General features: G+C 37.7%; 1 protein-coding gene across 4 annotated transcripts in view; it reads left to right on the top strand.

Annotated features, from left to right (window-relative positions):
• The first annotated feature begins 2,049 nt into the window (after positions 1–2,049).
• Positions 2,050–20,932, top strand: part of SNAPC4 (small nuclear RNA activating complex polypeptide 4) — a 51,628-nt gene continuing 32,745 nt past the window's right edge. For 2 of the 4 annotated variants that reach the window (XM_074210693.1, XM_074210694.1), the window contains exons 1-8: positions 6,010–6,148; positions 8,851–8,891; positions 9,748–9,912; positions 17,335–17,460; positions 18,099–18,177; positions 19,064–19,145; positions 20,647–20,751; positions 20,848–20,920. In XM_074210693.1, coding sequence (XP_074066794.1) covers positions 6,010–6,148; positions 8,851–8,891; positions 9,748–9,912; positions 17,335–17,460; positions 18,099–18,177; positions 19,064–19,145; positions 20,647–20,751; positions 20,848–20,920 — 810 coding nt within the window. Of the gene's footprint in view, positions 2,346–6,009; positions 6,149–8,850; positions 8,892–9,747; positions 9,913–17,334; positions 17,461–18,098; positions 18,178–19,063; positions 19,146–20,646; positions 20,752–20,847; positions 20,921–20,932 lie in introns of those variants that run through there. The other 2 variants (XM_074210696.1, XM_074210695.1) reach the window with 2 other exon arrangements.

Raw genomic sequence — 20,932 nt, 5'->3', positions numbered from 1 at the left:
ATTTAACAGGAAATGAGTAGTTTTCAATAAATAAGAAGTGTTTTCTTATGGGACCCCATCTACACCAACTACTAAATTCCACTTTCTTCCACTTCCACACCAGAGTCAGCTGATTTCAGAGGCAAACTATTTGTGTTAGTAGATCACAAGTATTTATTAAGCAACATTAGAATGTTAATTGAGATTGTTTCTGTCCATATCCCTTAGGAAGAACACCCCTCCCTCCAGAAAAAAAGATCTTTAGGAAACTACTAGGCAGATCAAGGAAACTATCAAGGCAGGAAATAATTGTTTTAGAGTAAGAGGGCTTATAGCTCTGCTTACTTAACTAGTGATAATTTCTGTTAGCAAAATGACAGAGTTCAGATCCTAAAGCTGGTCTTTCTGACTCACAAGTACATTCACTATGGATACTATGCCACCATGCCTCTTTTAGGGTCCTATGTTGCTTTTTGCATTCTTTGCTTCTGGAAGATTTTATCTCCTCTCCCAGGAACATCATCATTCCAGTTACAATAGAACTGACCCCTTTGGAACATATTTAATTATTTATAGTAAAACTGAAAATGTTAAAAAGTACTATTTTGGAGAGGTGAGTGTTAGGTCAGGATGAACTTTCTTTTCTTGGGGAAATGGATTAAAGGTAGTACCAAATCTTTTAAACAAAGAATAACTAATCTTTACAACCACTGCCTTTCCTTGCCCCTGAAGTATTTTGGTCACTGACCCATCTGTGGATAGTCTCCCCTTTACCTATATGATATGCTGGTTAGTACACAATTTGTCTTCATTTGGAAAGGATTCCACTATCTTTGGAAAGGAAGGTCACTCAGTTCTGTTTCAGAAGTACAACCAGGGTTGGGCAACTAAGTGGAAGGAGTATGGGCCTGGTGTCAGGAAGGACCTGACTTCAAATCTAGCTTCAGACACTAGTTCTAGTGTGACCCTTAGCAAATCAGCTTAATCTTGTTTCCTTACTATAAAATGACCTAGAGAAGGAAATGGCAAAGCACTCCAGAATTTTATCAAGAAAACCCCAAAGAATCAGACAAGACAAAAAATAGGGGAATAGTCCAGAAGGAATGGGATCTTAAACTTGCTTACCCAATTCTGGAATCTTAATCCAGGCTGTATTTTAAGATCTCCTTTCCTAGTACAAGATTCCTATGTTATTTGAAATGGGGCAGTCATATTTGAGGATGTCAGGAACTATGCCAGACTGGTCATCTCTTCGAACTAGAAACGATTCAGATTTAGATTAACATTGAATTAAATTATTTCTAGAAGACTTAAACCTAAGTCTCAGAGTACAGTATTAGTAATAATTTTCTTCAACACTTCAAGCCTACCTACATTTTATTGTTAACCTTTCCACATTTTCCTTTCTCTCCATTAAAGTCCTACTCTAATGACTCATCCTGGATGGCACGAAGGTGATCCTGAGTTCTTGAAGGCTGTGGCATCAGTGACAGCAATTTTATCAAGCTGCCAACTGTTGGGGGATATGGGCGCATTGATGAACTCCAGTTCCAGTACCAATCCAGTTCGGGTTTGGAGAGGCTCATCGACAGAATGGCAACTGGGAAAATAATTTTTCAGCCTCAGCAGCTCCCCAAGACTTCTAAATTATATGATAAGGTTACACTCTTTGCTGCTAAAGTAATAGCAGTACCCAAACTACTTAAAGTCTTCCAGTGACGTTACTTTCCCATCCCCACTTCCCCCACCTGCAGTCCCACTCCAAAGCCGGCCTTAAAAGATGAGCCCAGGCGAGTAGTGGGAGGCGGCGCTACCGGCTGCGTGGCTCAAGGCCTGCCTTCATCGTGTTAAAGACAGCGATGCTCCCCCACCCCTGGGGTGGTGAAGAAGGCTCCTCACATTCAAGGGAAAAGGCCTGGATTGTGATGTCGATGGTTCCAGAAGGGCTCCGGGGGGGGGGGGGGCTCCTCCAGAATTGGGCCCTAAGCAGGAACGGGGAGGTGACACGCCCAGGGGATGTCACAGACCGGGCAGGGCCTGCGCAGCCGGGGAAGCTACCGCCCGGGGGTGGGGAGGGGAGTGCCCTGAGCTCCGGAAAAACCGGGAGGGAAGAGGCGTTTCTTTGGGGGATGGTCCTGGGTCACCCACCGGTTCTCTGCGTCCGAGTGTCCTTCCTCCTCCTCCTCCTCCTCCCCAGCTTCCAGGAGCCGCGCGCACGACCGCCCCGCCCTCCTGGCGCCCGGGGCGGGCTTTCCGGTCGGTGAGAGGGGGGCGTGGAGCGACTTCCGTTGAAAGCCGGAAGACCGTGCGGCGGGGCCCTTCCTCCGGCTCGCCTGGCGCTGGACGGTGAGCAGCCGCACTCCGAGGTAGCGGGGCCGCGCCGGCCGGGGCGGGGGGCGGAAGGGGAAAGGCCCTTGGAGGGCGGCGGGAAGGCGGCTCAGGCCGAATACCTTTTGGGTGGGGGAGCTGCGAAGAGGTGGAGAGACTCGGGCAGCGAGGAGGGGGGAGGCCTGAGATGGAGGCCGGGGGCGGCTTGCGGCGGAATGAAATGCCCCGAGGGGAGATGGAGAACGCCTCCCGGCACCTGCAAGTGGCGGTGCCAGAACCGGGGCTCGGGGCTGCACGTGGTTAAGCTCTCCGTCCCAACGGCCTGGACTTGTCGGAACCTCATTTTTCTCCTGCATGATGGGAGATACTCGTGCTCCCCTCGCAGGGCTGGGAGGAAAAGCATTTTATGAACCTTAATGTGCGGGACAACTGAATTCCGTTGTCTTTCATGCGCAAGGGATGTGGAGTGTAGCATGACTCCCTACCTGTCATTTAACAAGCCCCAAACCAGCGAGCATTTTGTAAAGGCCTACTGGGCGCCAAGCACCGAGGGAGCATGCGATGGAAGGCTAGCTCACAACCCAACAGGAAACAGCCATGTTTGAAGGAGATAGACACAGGATAACTCGGAAATAATCAAAAGAGCACCGGCGGTAGATTAAGGGGAATCAGCTTGGACTTCTTCCAGAAGGTGAAATTTTTGGTCGATCCTCAAGGCAACCAGGAGTCTGAATCGAAAAGGAGAGAGTTCCAGGCATGGGAAGTCATCATTGAAAATTCCGGGACTAGGAAGATGGACTGTCTTGTTGGAGGAATAGCAAAGCCGGTGCTTTAGAGAGTTAAGTAGGATTAAGGAGTCAGGAAAGGCAGGAAGGGCTAGGTTTTACAGGACTTTAAAAGCCAAGCAAGATGGATATTTGATTCTGTTCATTGGAAGCCACTGTTTACTGAATGGAGAGAAGGGGAGAAGTAGTGAGAGTTAGATCTGCACTTTTTAGGAAGATCACTTTGACAGCTAAGTAGCAAATGGACTAGAGTGGAGAGACTTGTGGAATTTCACCCAGAAGGCTACTCTTAATTCCAGGGATAGGTAATGAGGGCCTGCACTAAGGTGGTGACAATATCAGAGGAAAGAAATAATATGTGATATTTAGGGATAATAGCAAATGTCTTAAGGCCAAATTGTGAGTCATTGCAAGATATTGAGACCCCTGATAGCACTGATTATGGTATGCAATATTCTGTTACTTGGGAAAACCAAATCTGGATCTTTTCAGTAGAAGTTTTATCAAATTCATTCTGTTCATGTGACACGGGAAGATCTAAAGATAAAATAAGATATAATCCTTACTTTAAAGGAGCTATATTCGTCTTGTTAATTTTGGAAGAAGAACTTAGAAACCAAATGAAATATGTCATTAAGAGAAGTTAATAAAAAATTTTAAAAGAAAAGTTACTTTTTGTGACAAAACAAATATTGAATTGGATTTGGTTGATGATTACTTTTCTAATCCCCCTTGGGTAAATATTAAGCTTTTACTATGTGCCAAGTACTGTGCTAAGTGCTGGTAGGGATAGAATATAAAGAAAGTCCCTGCCCATGGGGTTTTACTTTATAGTGGAAGGATACATCATACAAAAGGAAGCCTGAGGAACATGCTTGGGGCATCTTGTTGACTCAGGTTGAAAGGAGACAGCCACAGATACAAAGTGGAGTGAGTCCAAAATTTCAGTTTCTGCCCTTTATAAAGAAAAACTTTGCTTAGGAGTTTGATACTTGAGGGTAAAAGTATCTGTTAAGGCTTGAGTAGGCAGTGTGGTAATGAGATTAAAGTGAGATTATCCTGAGAGGAACAGCATATTCTTGGATTTTAAATCAGACTGGACAACAAATGCAGAGGAGAGGCTGGAAAGATATTTTCTCAAGACAGTATTTTGAGTTCTCACTTCAGGATAGAAGTAGGTTGCACTAAATCCTGTACCAATTACCTTCAGTCTCCATTTATAGAATATCTATTAAGGGTACATTGTATGACCCAAGTTAGGCAAATCATCGTGTGGCTGCATTTAAGGGCAGTCTTGTAGTCTAAGGTTAGATGTAGGAACAAAATAAAGACTGCTTATCACTTGAAGTAACGAATTAGTATGTGCTAAGTAATTCCTCTGAGTTAGTGGGGAGGGAGCAATAGAAAATGAAGAAGCTGCAGATATTTTGATACTTGGTCTTCTTTTTTTCAGGTATTAAATATACGATTCAAAATAAAACGTTCTTTTTTACTTGCCTACAAGAAATTATACAGATTGCTTCTACCTTCATTTGCAGAGGCCTTGTGGCACAGTGACAGGATAGAAGGCCAGCTTTGGGATTAGGATGACTTTTATTTCAACTTCTGATACATACTTAGTTATTTAATCATAGTAAAGCCTTGTAACCACTCAGAGCCTCGGACACCTTGCTGATTTTATTAATTCCATATTTATATCAGTGGGAAAAGTTTCTATACTGGGAGCTTCCCACGTGGAAAAAATTACAGGCTTGAACCTGATAAAGAAATTTGGAAAGTTCATTTTAAAAACATATATTTTGAGCTTAACAACATATGTGACTTTTGAAAAAAGCTCCAAAGTCTTAAGAGTACAAGCCTGGCAAAAAGGACTCTTATTTTCTATTGTCCAGGGAACTAGTCTTGTTAAGTTTGGAGTGACTCAGCTTGGACTGGTTACATGATTTTTTTTTTTACCCTCAACAATTAAAAAAAAATTACCTTTATTTTGTTCATTTCACAAGCATTTGTTTTTTCTTCCTCTGATTTCCAGGGCTGTGCAGTTAAGTGACTTGCCCAAGGTCAACAAAGCTAGGCAATTAAGTGTCTGAGATTGGATTTGAACTTAGGTCTACCTAACTCCAGGATCTTTGTTCTATCTAGTGCTCTACCTGGCTGCCCTTACCCTCCTCACAAATATGTATACTTAAATATATGTATCTCATTCTCCATCTTGAGTCCATCAGCTCTCTGGCAGGAGGTAGAAAGCAGGTCTGCTAGAATCATGGTTTGTCATTGTATTGATCAGTGTTCTCAAGTCTTTCAGAGTTGTTTTTCTTTATAAAGCAGTTACTGTATAAATTGTCCTCATTCTGCTCACTTCATTTTGAATTAGTTCATATGGGACTTTCAACTCTTCTTAGAAAGTGTCCATTTCAATCCTCATGGTACAATAACATTACATTTAATTGCCATAATTTGTTTAGCCATTCTCTCATTGATGGGAACTCCCTCAGTTTTCAGTTTTTGTTCCTCCAAAATGATTTATAAATTTTTTTTTTTAGACACAAGTCTTTTTTTCTTTGATCTCTTTGTGGCATATGTGTCCATGCACATTTAATCCATAGTTCCAAAATACTTTCCAGAATGGTACATTCTAGAAATTCAAAACTCAGCTGTGTCTAGTGGACTGCAATTTTCAAAGACAATCTGCTGTCACAGAGGGATTGAGATCTGTGGCTATAGAGAATACTTACATTGATGAAATCAGTAAATTCTTGAAGTATTGAATTAAATTCAAAATTCATTTGTTTATGAAAGATAATAGAAATTGTTCCAAGTACCATCTAAAATGTACTTTAACTTTATCTCAAATCAGAAATTAATTGGACTTTTTGTTAATATTAATGTCTGTTATATTGTTACTGTCTATTTTATTATGTCAGACATGGATTTAGATGCAGAGAGAGAGAAGATCACAAAACAAATCAAGAATCTAGAAAGGATTTTGGATCCTAACATTGCAACAATTGAAGTTGTAGGTTCCGATTCAAATCTTGATTCCAATTCAGAAGCAGGTGAGTTTATAGCTGATTTCCTTCTTGTCAGATTATTTTTTCTTCTGAGGTTTTGGTCATGTCCGACTCTTTGGATCCCTATTTGGGGTTTTCTTGGTAAAGATACTAGAGTGGTTTGTCCTTCTCCAGGCATTTTATAGATGAGAAAACTGAGGGACAGGGTTAAATGATTTGCCGAGAGTCACACAGATAGTAAATATCTTAAACTTGATTTGAACTCACTGAGTCTTCCTAATTTCATGCCCAGCATTCTATCCATTGTACCACCTTGCTGCTTGTCATAGATCATAGCCATTTAAATTTAGAATTCTGAAGAACCTTAAAGGCTATTCATATCAATCTGGTCATTTTACATTGGAGATAGTGACAGATTTGCCTAAGGTCACAGAGGTAAGATGTAGCAGATCTGGAATTGGAGCCGCCTCCGCCCCCGCCCCCCCCCCCCCCCCCCCCCCCCCGCAAGTCTTCTGACTCTAAATCTTTCTACAGTGCCCCACTGTGGTAATCTCCTTCACTGTGCAAAGTTGAGGGCTTCCTTTGGATTTTCAAATAAGTCTTTTCTTTATGACCACTTTTGGACAAATTGCTTTTAAACTATGTATATTCTTAGATAATTTTTACATAAAAATAATCGCCTTAATAAGATGTTTCAAGATTAAAATGTTTTCAAATTTAGTAGCCATTTCTATTGACTATCATCACATCTTTTAACCAAGGGGGGGGGGGGTTGAACCTGTTCCTCTTTTCTTAGAAATAGAATTATCAATCCTTGCTATTTGCATATAGAAGGCTTCAGGGCTTGAACCTAGTTAGGTTATAGTTAAGATAAGGTAGTTTTATGTCCAAGCTGCCCTTACTGAACAGGTCCCTTCATCATTAAAAGGTAATAGAAAATAGGGGGTGGCTAGGTGGCATAGTGGATAAAGTATGGGCCCTGGAGTCAGGAGTACCTGGGTTCAAATCCGGTCTCAGACACTTAATAATTACCTAGCTGTGTGGCCTTGGGCAAGCCACTTAACCCCATTTGCCTTGCAAAAACCTTAAAAAAAAAGGTAATAGAAAATTGTGTAGGTTTTGCTTTTCTGGAAGCCTGTGTATTGATTGCCTGCTGTGTATGTGAACACAGGTGTGAGCTCTAAAACAGACATTTACTGATTCCAAAAGTTTGTAACTTGATTCACCAGGTGCACAACCTAGGCAGTGTAGTAGATAGATTGTTGGTTTGGGGAGTCAGAAGGACTTGAGTTCAGACCCTGCTTTCTAGCTGTGACCTTGAGCAAGCTATTAGCTTAATGTTCCTCAGCCTTAGTTTCCACCTCTGTAAAATGGTAATAATAGCACTTACCTCTTGGATTATTGTGAAGATCATATGAAATCCCATGCATCAAAGTGCTTTGCATACCTAGTGCTTTGCATACCTTAAAGCACTCGTTCTCCTTAGGCATAACCAGCTATTTTGCTTGATAACTTCCCTTGAATGTGTCCATTTCTTTATGCTTCCAAACTACCACTTCCTCACCTTAGTACTGATATCCACAGTACTGTTACTTTTACAGTGGCAGACTCTTCTCACCTGGACTCTTAAAGTTGTTTTCTGATTGGGTTCTTCCACTCAGGCCAGCACAAACACCATAGTCTTTTTCTAAAGCAATATTATAGGGGTGGCTAGGTGGCACAGTGGATAAAGTGCCGGCTCTGGAGTCAGGAGTACCTGGGTTCAAATCCGGTCTCAGACACTTAATAATTACCTAGCTGTGTGGCCTTGGGCAAGCCACTTAACCCCATTGCCTAGCAAAAACCTAAGGAAAAAATTCTGCAGAATAAAGCAATATTATAAATGTTATCTTGTCATATCACTCATTTTACACAATCAACTCTAGAGGTTCATTTATGTTCCTCTATCCTTAGAATGTATTTCCTCCTTATTTCTGCCTCTTAAATCCTTGGTTTTCTTCAAGACTTAGCTCAGGGACCCCTTTCATGAACTCTTTCCTGATTTATTCTCCCTTCTTCCTGCTCAGCTATCTGCTGGTGTACTCCTCAAGCTTCTTGTATTCATTTTGTATGTATCCTCTGAAGAAATGGAAGCTTCTTGAGGACAGGGACAGTTTAACATTTGTCTTTGTATATTCATCAGCTCCTGGAATATTATAAGTACTTGTTTTACTCTCTGCTTTTTAATTGATTGATCAAATTTGTATTTTGTTACTCAGTTTGTTTCAGTTATGTTCAGCTTTCCAAGACCTCATTTGAGGGTGTTCTTGGCAAAGATACTGGAGTGGTTTGCCATTTCCTTCTCTAGAACTTTTTACAAATGAGGAACCCGAGACAAAATGATTTAAGTCACTTGCCCAGGGTCACACAGCTAAGTGTCTGAGGCCAGATTTGAATTCAGTAAGATGAATCTTCCCGACTATGCCCAGTACTCTATCCACTGGGCCATTTAGCTTGTACTAGATGCCTATTACTATACAGAACACTTGCTAGACATCAGAGATTCATAGAAGAAATTAGACATGTCTCTGCCCTCAAAGAGTTGACTATACCTTTGATCATGATATAATTGTAATTATGCATAAATTTTAAAAATTATGCATGAGAGAGGGTATGGAAAAACACCATATCCAAGTAGGGCAGATTATTTTGCAGTATGCTATGTTTTCACATTCATTCATCTAAACTCTTTACTTACTTTCTAACAGATTCCCTGGAAGATGACAACTGGGAGGAACATGTTCAAATGGTAACCTGTCTTACCCATCTTCAAATGATAATGTCCTCTGTGTCATTAGAGAGGAAAGAAACAGTGTTCTGGGATCAGCTGAGGCTTGTCAGAAATTATCAGGAAAGGAGAATTTGTTCAGATGTAAATACTTTTGAGAGATCATGAGATGAATAAAATAGGAGAAGGAATATTCAAATTTCAGAAAGTTTGTGTCTTTAAAATACTTAAAAGACACCTGAATTTTCCCAGGATGACCAAAGTGTCCTGTGTCTCACTATAAATACCCACTAATTCATTACAAATCCAGGATCAATTTATCAAGATTGAAAATAACTTAAGTTGCATTTGTGTCACTTTAAAATTTGGGAAGTATGAAATTTTAACTCTTAAGACCATATTTTTCCACCTATGGTACAGGTACTAACAGTAGACTTGACCAAAAATTATAGCTGTATTCTGGCTAGAATGTTCCACAAAGGTCTCTGGCTTCTAGTGTATTTCAAATTTGAATTAGTGTACTTGTTAAGGATTGGACTAGGTGACCTTCTATCATGAGAGTATATTGAGATCTGTTCGAATTCACATTTCCATCTGGAATTTATTTTTTAATCTTATTGCTGGATAGAGGCCCCTGATTGAAGAAACCTTTCATATAGTAAAGGAGCCAGAGCTGGAATTGTAAGGAAAACCTGTTTTGTGGTGATAACTATAGTGACTTACTTGGGAGGAGGAAGCATCTTGGAGATGTTCAGATAGAAATTAGATATGTCATTAATTCAGGAAAAGGCACTTGTCAGAAGTTGGAACTAGAGAATTTGGGGGCGGGGGGAAATAGGTTTCATTTTCCTACACATAATTTTCTGCTTCTAATCAGGAGGAAGAAAGTTGGGGAGAAAGTGATGAAGATGATGACTCAAAGGACCAAACCCTTCCCAAAGATCCAGAGACCTGTTTACAGTTGAACATGGTATATCAAGAAGTCCTTCAGGAGAAAATAGCAGAAATTGACTTACTGCTGGCTCAGAATAAAGAGCAACAGGTATGATTGTTGATGATGGGTAGGTGCGTTCCTGATTTGGTAGATAGTTTTAAAATGAGTGAAACCTTCTCCAGTCTTTTCTATACTTAGCAATGTGATTTACAGTCTTTGCTATACTTACCAGTTGTGAGTGATACCAGTCATATGGCTTAAAAAAGATAACCATATTTTCCAGCTTGTCCAGTCATATTTGTTCTCCCACGCTTGAGTCCTGTATCTCCAGTTAGTTGCCTATTGTGGTTTTTTTTGGGGGGGGAGGGGGGGTTGCAAGGCATTAGGGTTAAATGATTTGCCCAAGGTCACAAAGCTAGGTAATTATTAAGTGTCTGAGGCTAGATTTTTAAACTACATATCCAAAACAAAACTCACCATCTTTTGCCCATATCCACTGCTCTTTTATTTTTAATTTTTTTTTCCTAAATTAAAGGTAATAGTCCTTGGTCTTTGTTCAGACTCCACAATTCTTTCTCTGGATACGCAGATAGCCCCAAATTGTCCCAGATTGTTGCACTCATTTTAGTTTTAATTTTTTTTCATAAATTAAAGGTAATAGTCCTTGGTCTTTGTTCAGACTCCACAATTCTTTCTCTGGATACACAGATAGCTCCAAATTGTCCCAGCTTGTTGCACTAATGGAATGAGCAAGTCCACCAAGGTTGATTATCATCCCTATGTTGCTGTTAGAATATACAGTGTTTTTCTGGTTCTGCTCATCTGCTCAGCATCAGTTCATGCAAATCCTTCCAGGCTTCCCTGAATTCCTATCCCTCCTGGTTTCTAATAGAACAGTAGTGTTCCATGACATGCATATGCCACAGTTTGCTAAGCCATTCCCCAATTGAAGGACATTTACTTGATTTTCAATTCTTTGTCACCACAAACAGGGCTGCTATGAATATTTTTGTACAAGTGATGTTTTTACCCTGTTTTATCATCTCTTCAGGGTATAGACCCAGTAGTGGTATTGCTGGATCAAAGGGTATGCACATTTTTGTTGCCCTTTAGACGTAATTCCAAATTACTCTCCAGAAAGGTTGGATGAGTTCACAACTCCACCAACAATATATTAGTGTCCCAGGTTTCCTATATCCCTTCCAACATTGATCACTGTTCTTTCTGGTCATATTGGCCAGTCTGAGAGGTGGTGAGGTGGTACCCCAGAGATGCTTTAATTTGCATTTCTCTAATAAGTAATGATTTAGAGCAATTTTTCATATGACTATGGATCACTTTGATTTCCTCATCTATAAATTGCCTTTACATATACTTTGACCATTTGTCAGTTGGGGAATGGCTTTTTAAAATTTGACTCAGTTCTCTGTATATTTTAGAAATGAGTCCTTTGTCAGAAATACTAGTTGTAAAGATTGTTTCTCAGTTTACTACATTTCTTTTGATCTTGGCTACAGTTGTTTTGTCTGTACAAAAGCTTTTTAATTTAATCTAATCAAAATCAACTAGTTTGTTTTTAGTGATGTTCTCCATCTCTTCCTTGGTCATAAACTGCTTCCCTTTCCATAGGTCTGACAGGTAAACTACTCCTTGATCTTCTAGTTTGCTTATAATATTGTTTTTTATGTCTAAATCCTGTATCCATTTGGATCTTATCTTGGTATAGGGTTGCACTGCTCTTTTAAACTTCCCTGTTTCAAATCAAAGGCACCACCATTCTTCACTTTTCCCCAGTTCATAATCTTAACATTGATTCTTTGATTCTTCACTTCCCCTCCTCCTATTCTATCAGTAATAAAATTTTGCTTTTTTGGGGGGGGGTGGAGTTAAGATAGCAAAGAGAAGCTCTGCTGGTTTTTCTCAGAAACATTAATCAAGCCTCTAAACAGATTTTGGAATGATAGTACAGAGTGGAGCATCTTCCAACAAAGTCTGTCTTGGGTGGAGCATGAGTGTGCTTAAGTCAGGGAATGGAAAACCAATGCACAGGCAGTGGGTGATGTGGGGACCAACTGGAGGTTGATTTTGATGAGATGATTTTTAAAAAATTAAGACATTCTAAAAAAGGGATTATACTGAATGGGAGAAAGGGAGGAGGCAGAATGGGGTAAATTACATCACATGAAGAGGTATAAAGGACCTGTTACAGTAGAAAAAACGAAGGAAGGTGGTGAGAATTGCTTGAATCTTATTCTCAACAGATTTGGCTCAAAAAGGGAATAACCTACACTCAGTTGTACTTTATCTTACCCTTCAGGTTTTAGGAGGGGAAAGGCAGGGAAGTGAAAGGGGAAAGAAATGGAGCAGGTTGAGGGAGGCCATATTCAGGAGGCTTCCTGGTGAGGAGGGATAGAGTGAAAAGAGAAAGAAGAATACAAACAGAAGGGGGAGGTAGGATGAAGGGTAATAAGAGTTAGCAATTATATCTGTAAATGTGAATGTGATGTACTCTCCAAAAAAATGGAAATAGATAGCAGAGTGGATTAAAAACTAGAATCCTACAATATATTGTTTACAAGAAACACATTTGAAGCTCATGCAGGGTGAAGATTAAAGCCTAGAGCAAAATATATTGTGCTTCAGTTGAAGGGAAAAAATCAGGGATAGCAACCCTTACCTCAGACAAAGCAAAAGCAAAAAATAGATCCCATTGAAAGGAAGAAGGAAGGAAATTACATCCTCCTAAAAGGTACCTTAGACAGTGAAGAAATTTCAGTACCAAACATGTATGCACCTAATTGTATAACATCCAGAATCTTCTAAAAGAACCCAAATGAGTTACAGGAAGACACAGACAGAAAAACTATACTGGTGGGGGGAGGAACTCAGCCTCCCTCTCAGAATTAGATAAATCTTTCACAAAATGAGAAAGTTAAGGAGGTGAGTAGAATGTTAGAATACTTAGATATGATAGACTTCTGTAGAAAATTGAATGGGTATAGAAAGGAATATATCTTTTCTTTGCAGTCAGTACCTGACACCTACACAAAAATAGACCTTGGATTAGGGCATTAAAAACCACAAAATCAAATGCAGAAAGGCAGAAATATTAAATGCATCACTTTCAGATCCTGATGCAGTAACAATCACATGTAATAAAGGGTTGTGAAAAGATAAGCTTAAAATTAATTGGAAACTCAGTAACCTAATTTTAAAGAATGAGTGGACCAAACAACAAATCATAGAAATAATAATTTCATCCAAGACAATGACTGTAAGAAGACAGCGTACCAAAACTTATGGGATACGCCAGAGTGGTTATTAGAGGGAAGTTTTATATTTCTAAAGACTTAGAAGAATAAAATTAAGAGGTGATCAGTGAATTGGGTATGCAACTATAAAAGAACAAATTAAAAATCCCCAGTTAGGGGATTTTCCTTCTTATTTTGGAGAAATAAGTAAAACTGAGTTGGTTTTATGAAAACCCAATAAATAGGCAAATTGGCTAATTTGATTTTTTAAAAAAGAATGAAAACCAAATTATCAGTATCAAAAATGAAAAAGATGAATTCACTACCAGTGAGGAAGAAATTAAAGTATTAATTCAGACCTGTTTTGCTCAACTGTCTGCCAATTGATTTTATAATCTTAAGTTAAATGTATGAATATTTACAAAAATAAAATTACCCAGATTAACAAAAGAGGAAATTAACTAAATAACTTCATTTCAGAAAAAGAAATTGTAGGGGTGGCTAGGGTGGTGCATTGGTTAGAGCACCGGCCCTGGAGTCAGGAGTACCTGAGTTCAAATCTGGCCTCAGACACTTAATAATTACCTAGCTGTATGACCTTAGGCAAGTCACTTAGCCTCATTGCCTTGCAAAAACTTAAAAAAAAAGAAAAAGAAACTGCTTAAGTCATCAGTGAACCACCTTAACAAAAAAACCGCCAAGGTCAGATGGTTTTACAAGAGAAATACCAAATATATAAAGAACAATTCCAATTCTACATAAACTATTTGAAAAAAATAGATGGAGTCATGCTAAATTCCTTCTATGACACCAATATGATACTGATACCTAAACCAGGAAGAGGCAAAAAAGAGAAAAAAAATTCTAGACAGTTAAATAAATATTGATGCAGAACTTTTAAATACAATATTAGCAAAGAGATTACAGCAAGTTATCACTAGGATAATGTACTAAGATCAGGTAGGATTTATACCAGCATTACAGGGTTGGTTCAATATTAGGAAAACTATCAGCATCATTGACCTCATCAATAACAAACCTGACAAATCATGATTATTTCAATAGATACTGAAAAATCTGTTGACAAAATATAGCTCCCATTCCTATTAAAAACACTAGAGAGCATAGAAATGGAGGGAGTGACACAAGGATCCTTATTATCGACCACTATTATTCAGTAATGTATTAGAAATATTAGGTTTATGGGTCAGTAGGTGGCACAGTGGATAGCCCTGGAGTCAGGAGACCTGAGTTCAAATTCAGTCTCATACATTTAATAAATACCTAGCTGTGGGATCTTGGGCAAGTCACTTAATCCCCATTCCCTACAACCCCTCCCACAAAAAAAAAGTTAGGGTTAGCAATAAGAGAAGGAAAATAAATTGAAGGAATTAAGAGTAAGTAATGAAGAAACTAAACTCAACTCTTTGCAGATGATATGTTGGTATACTTAGGGAATCCTAGAAAATAAACTAAAAAAAAACTACTTGAAAAAATTAGCAAAGTTGCTGGATATAAAATAAATCCACATAAATCATCAGTATTTCCATAAATTATCAAAAATGCACTGCAACATGAGATAGGAAGAGAAATTCCATTTAAAGTAACTAGATAATATAAAGTACTTGGGAGTCTATCTGCCAAGATAAAATCAGAAACAATGGAAAAATTATAAAACACTTTTCACACAATTTAAATAATTGGACAAATGTCAACTGCTCATGGGCAGGCCAAACATAATAAATATGCATACCAATCAAACTCTCTAACAAAAAAATTACTTTATTGAACTAGAAAAAAATAGTATTTTCATTTGGAGGGGAACAAAAGGTCAAGAATATCAAGGGAATTAATGGGAAAAAGTGCAAAGGAAGGTTGCTTAGCCATACCAGATCTAAAATTATAGTGATAGATCAGTGAAATAGATTTGGTACAAAAGAAACAGAGTGAATGATTATAGCAATCTACTGTCTGATAAACCCAAAGACTCCAGCTTCTGGGATAAAATCACCGAGAAAACTGGAAGATAGCGTAGACCAACATCTCTCACCTATACCAAGATAAGGGCGAAATGAGTACAAGATTTAGACATAAAACCTGATAACAAGCCAATTAGGAGAACAAAGAATAGTTTATCTGTCAGATCTATGGAAAAGGGAGCAATTTATGATCAAAAATAGAGAACATAAGATGCAAAATGGATAATTTTGATTTCTTTAAATTGAAAAGTTTTTGCACAAATAAAACCAATTCAACCAAGATTAAAAGGAAGACAATAAGTTGGGAAACAATTTTTAGTATTTCTGATAAGCAATGCATTTCTAAAATATAGAGAATTGAGTCAAATTTATAAGAATGTTAGTCATTCTCCTATTGAAAAATGGTCAAAGAATATGAACCTGCATTTCTCAGATAAAGAAATTAAAGCTATCTATAGTCATGTAAAAAATGTTCTGGGGTGGCTAGGTGGTGTAATAGATAAAGCACCGGCTTTGGAGTCAGGAGTACCTGGGTTCAAATCTGGTCTCAGACACTTAATAATTACCTAGCTGTGTGGCCTTGGGCAAGCCACTTAACCCCATTTGCCTTGCAAAACCTTAAAAAAAAGTTCTAAATAATTATTGACTAGGGAAATGAAAATGAAAGCAACTCTGAGGTACCACCTCAATCCTGATGATTAACCAATAATGACAAAAGAAAAATGGTCAATGTTCAAGGGGATGTAGGAAAACTGAAACACTGTTGTATGGTTGGAGTTGTGAACTGATCTATAACATTTCTGGAGAGCAATTTGGAACTATGCCCAAAGAACAATAAAACTGCATACCCTTTGATCCAGTAATATCACTACTAGTTCTCTATTCCAAGAGATCACAAAAAAGGGTAAATATCCCATATATTTATAGCAGATCTTTTCATAGTGGCAAAGAATTGGAAATTGAGGAGATGCCCATCAATTTGGGAATGACTGAACAAATTATGTTATGTGAATGTGATGGAGGACTATTGTTCTGCAAGAAATCATGAGGGACAGAACTTCAGAAAAATCTGGAGAGACTTGCAAGAAGATGCTGAATTAAGTTAACAGAATTAGAAAAACTTTATACACAGTAACACAATATTGTGTGATGATCAAATATAATGGATTTGCTCATCTCAGTTGTACAATAATCCAAGGCAATTCTGAAATAATTATAATGGAAAATAGCATTCACATTCAGAGAAGGAACTATGAGTCAATACAGACCAAAGCTTAATATTTTCAGTTTTTAAAATTTTTTACATATTAAGATTTTTTTCCCTTTTTCATTTGATTTTTTCTTTTACAGTATAATGAATATGGATGTATGTATTAACTATATATAGTTATACATGTATAATTTTTACAAGATTGCTTTGTCTCAGGGGAGAGGAAAGTAAGGGAGGAACAAAAATATGAAATTCAAAATCTTAAAAAAATGTCAAAAATTATCTTTGCATGTAATTGGAGAAATTAATAAAATATTTTTTTTTAACAATCTTGCTTTCTCTTCTTCCAAGGTTTGTTTCAATTCTCATCTCTTCTCTATATCCATTATTACTTCATGACTACCCCTATTCCCCTGTAACTGCCTCCTAATTGGTCACCCTGTTTTAAATCTCTCCCCATTTCAGTTCATCTTCTTCACAACTGCCAAAATGATTTTCTGTTTGTTTCACTCCCTTGCTCAATAAACTCCAGTGACTTCTATTTCCTCTAGGATCAACTGTAAACTTCTCTGTTAAAACCCTTCACAACTTGGCTTATTCTAATTATATCCCATTACATCCAGTTTCATTATATCCATTCTGTACTCTAGCTAACATGTCCTCCTCCCTGTCCTTCACTGTAATTCCATCTCCTACCTTCATTCCTGGAATGCCACTTCTCATCATCATTACCTTGTTGAATTTTTCCCTTTGCTCAGTTCAACCATCACCTAACTAAACCTTTTTTGATCTCCTTAAGTGCTAGTGTTGCCCTCCCTCCCACACCACTTTTGTATTTAGCTACTTTGTAGTCAGTCTCCTTATATTAATTTTCTATATATTATTTATGTAATTGTTGTCTTCCCCATTAGAATGCAATCTCCTTGAGAGTAGGGATTGTTTCATTGTATTTTATTCCCCAGTACCTGGCATGGAGTAAGTGCTAAATAAATACTTGTGAATTGAATTTTCTTTCTAGTCCACTTTTGATTAGTCCTAATGATTTCATATGAACTTCTTTGACTAATTTCCCTCTATGTCTATATCACAGGAAGAAGTCATGTGGGATCTAGCAGGATCTAAAACCCCAAAGACCAAAGATGGAAAAAATCTCCCTTCAAACGTATTTGTGGGTCATTTTATGAAACCATATTTCAAGGATAAAGTTACAGGAATTGTGAGTGATTTGAGAAAAGAATGTGCATTTTATAAATTCTTTTAGTATTGCTATTGTAGGTAGATATCCTTTAATTCATCTGTTAATGAGCATACTGAAATTCAGTGTAATTCTTCATCTTAACTTAAAAATGTTACACATTGCCATTTTATTTAAGTCATCTGGAAGTAGCCAAGTTTTCCTGGTATTAATGCAACTTTAGAACCTACTATATATGGATGACTTGCCTGGAGCATGTTTTGGCTTTAAAGTACATTTATGGTAGTGAGTGAATTTTCTGGAGTTTGAGAATCTTCGTAGCAAAGAAAGATTAGATTGCTTTCTCTCGTAGGGAAGGAAGGGAGAAAAATAAGTAAAATATTTAAATAAAAAATAACTGTAATTTACTTGTACTTTGTGGGACTGGTTTATCTAATCCAGTTCAAATGCTCTGGGTTACCTCAGTTGGGGCTCTTTAGTGAAGGCAACCTCCTGATTTGGGAAAGTGAAATTGGAATGTTTACCTTTGAGTTCAACAGTCAACTGTTTTCTCCTGTGACATCTCAGAGGGAGGGGTACTGCCCCCAGGCTTGGGACCCTGAGATGTGCCTGTGTTGACTCCTGAGATTAGCACTAACATGTACTATCTCTTTCAACAGGGACCTCCAGCCAATGAAGATACTCGGGAAAAGACAACCCAGGGCATTAAGTCTTTTGAAGAACTGATTGTGACCAAATGTAAGAAGAGCCTGGAACCTCTTGGGGAATTAGGCTTACCCTTTACCTTCAACTTTAGCTCTATGGTATTAGTTCTGTTTCCTGAAGTTTTCCTTTGGAACTTTGACTCAAGCTGATTGGTGATGTGATTCTCACATCCTTTACTTGTAACTGTGCAGGTACTCTCAGCCCAGTCACATTTTGTTGTTCTGTTCAATTGTTTTAGTCATTTCTCTTTGGATCCTTTTTTGTGATTTTCTTGGCAAAGATCCTGGAGTGGTTTGCCACTTGTTTTTCTAGCTCATTTTACAGATGAGGAAACTGAGGTAAATAAAGTTAAGTGATGTCCCCCAGTCACAAGGCTAGTATAAGTATCTGAGTCTGGAATTGACCTCAGGAAGAGAAGTGTTCCAACTTTATTTTTTTAGTTTTTATTTATTTGGGGGGGGAGTTGAAAGGCAGTAATGTTCAGTGATTTGTACAAGGTCACACAGCTAGGTAATTATTAAGAGTCTGAGACCGGATTTGAACCCAGGTCCTCCTGACTCCAGGGCCGGTGCTCTATCCACTATACCTCTTAGCTGCCCAGTCAAATTTTTTTTTTACTAATTTCTCTTTATGCCTTTCCATAATTTCTAGAGTCCTTGTGATAATGGTTTTATGGTAGGACTTAAGAGAAATAAAAGTAGTATGGTGCTATTATTATTCCCAATTTCTCTTTTTTCAGTTAGTCTCTTCCTTCTTTGGTGAGGAAGATTCATACTTCAAGAAGAGCATAATTTTGTGGAGACTCTGGCCTAATGATAAGAAAGGGTAAAGGGTGGGGTTGGGACCTTCTCACCCTTCCCTCATTTTTCAAGGTCATTGCCCAAATACATAATGCTGTGTTATGGGGGTTTTTTTTCAGGGAAAACTTGGGAGAAGACATTGCTTAGGAAGTCAGTGATGAGTGACCATCTGCAACGTTTACTCCAACCCAAGTTATTAAAGTAAGGTGTTTATTTATATGTTTGTTTCATTACCAGCCAATTTTATTACCCAGTTTAAATTTTCCTTGCTACCACAAGGTGCTTTGTGGAATCATGTGATCTCCTTATCTGTTCTCTTTGCTGTTCTCTAAAGGACACAGGAATTTGCAATTCATCTGTTTAGGATATTGATTCATACTTGTTGACCCATAGTGGTTTTGGATGACTTAATATAACTAATCTTTTGAGGAAATTTTTGTGAACAATTGTAAAAAAAGTATAAGATAAATGTAGTGGTTGATAAAAGAAAAGCCTGATGTGTCACATCATAAAGTCATACTCTCTAAAGACCCTGTTTTTAACTACTTAAGTTAATTAGATTAATGCTTTGGTCCTGTGCATCACTATTAAAGGCTTTTATGTTCTCAAGTATTCAAACAGTTGTTAGAAGTGTTGGTTTTTACTTGGTACAACCCTTTGTTTGAAGTTTAGGATTACATAAATGACATTTGGGAATCATTGTAATCTAGTTTGATACTTGAAGTTCTTACTGGGTGACTGATAGCCTGCTTTCAAGTAGGATTGCTCCTGAGGTCAAATTTGCATTTCCTATCAGTTAGTTACTTGTGCCTTCAAATACTTAAAGGTTGACTGCTGAAATATGGTTATAAAGACTTGATTTTGGCATCCTTTTTGGTTTTAGTTGAAAATTATAGTTTATTTAAGCAAACAGTTGTAGTTTTTTAAAAAGTAGTCCTCCAAACCCTGCCCTGGAAGGATTCTGTGATCTTGTTTAATCATTGAGATATAGTCTAATGATTGTAGGCCATTTCTGCTTCAGTTATGTGTTAGACTAGATTAGTGGTTCTCAAAGTTTTTCTGATCTCTTTTAAAAATATTGAAGATTCCAAAAAACTCATTTATATATTTTGTCTATACCATATTAAAAATTAAAACTCATAAAATTTAAAAATACTCGGTTCATCTAAAAATAATAATAAACCCATTGTACATTAATAAAATAACACTTTTTATATTTTAAAACTATTTTCCAAAACTCAAAAAAAATTAATGAAAAGAGTAGTATCATTTTGCATTATTTTTGCAAATCTCATTAATGTCTGACTTATCAGAAGACACTAGATTTAGCATAACTACTTTTGCTTTCAAACTCTTAAAATGTTTTGATTGAAATATATAAACAAAATCTGGTCTTATAAAGATATGTATCAAAAGAAGATGAGTATTTTAATCAGAAAATAATGTCTTAGTATTACTATAAAAATAATTTTGATTTCACAGACCTTAAAAAATATCTTGGGTATCCCTAAGCGGGGAAGCATACTTTGGGAACTGCTGGACTAGTTGATCTGTGAGATCCTTTCCAACCTGGGGATCACATGATTCCACAAAGCAACTTGTGGTAGCATAAGGAAATAACTTCCACCAGATAGGTTACAACATAGCTTGCCAACACCTTCATTTTAATCCCACTTCATCATATTGTCTAATTCTTCAACAGGCTTGAATACTTGAATCAAAAACTTGACAAAGTAAGTAATTCAATGGAGAAGCAGATTTTGGAGAAGCAAATAAAGAACACTGAGAAAGAAATTGAGGATATCAAGTGAGATGAGACTTTATACTATGCCTTAATTTCTTTGCCTGTAAATAATAATAGATATGCCAGAATTAATGATGTTGCCATTGTCCTCTGCTTTAGTCAATTACCAGAAGAGTCTTTGTTGGGGGATAGACTGGATGAACGAGATTGGGAGAAAATCTCCAATATTAATGTGAGTAGTAAT

The sequence above is a fragment of the Macrotis lagotis genome, chromosome 1 (assembly GCF_037893015.1).
Source record: "Macrotis lagotis isolate mMagLag1 chromosome 1, bilby.v1.9.chrom.fasta, whole genome shotgun sequence".
NCBI lineage: Eukaryota > Metazoa > Chordata > Mammalia > Peramelemorphia > Peramelidae > Macrotis > Macrotis lagotis.
This window is presented reverse-complemented; position numbering and strand designations above follow the sequence as displayed.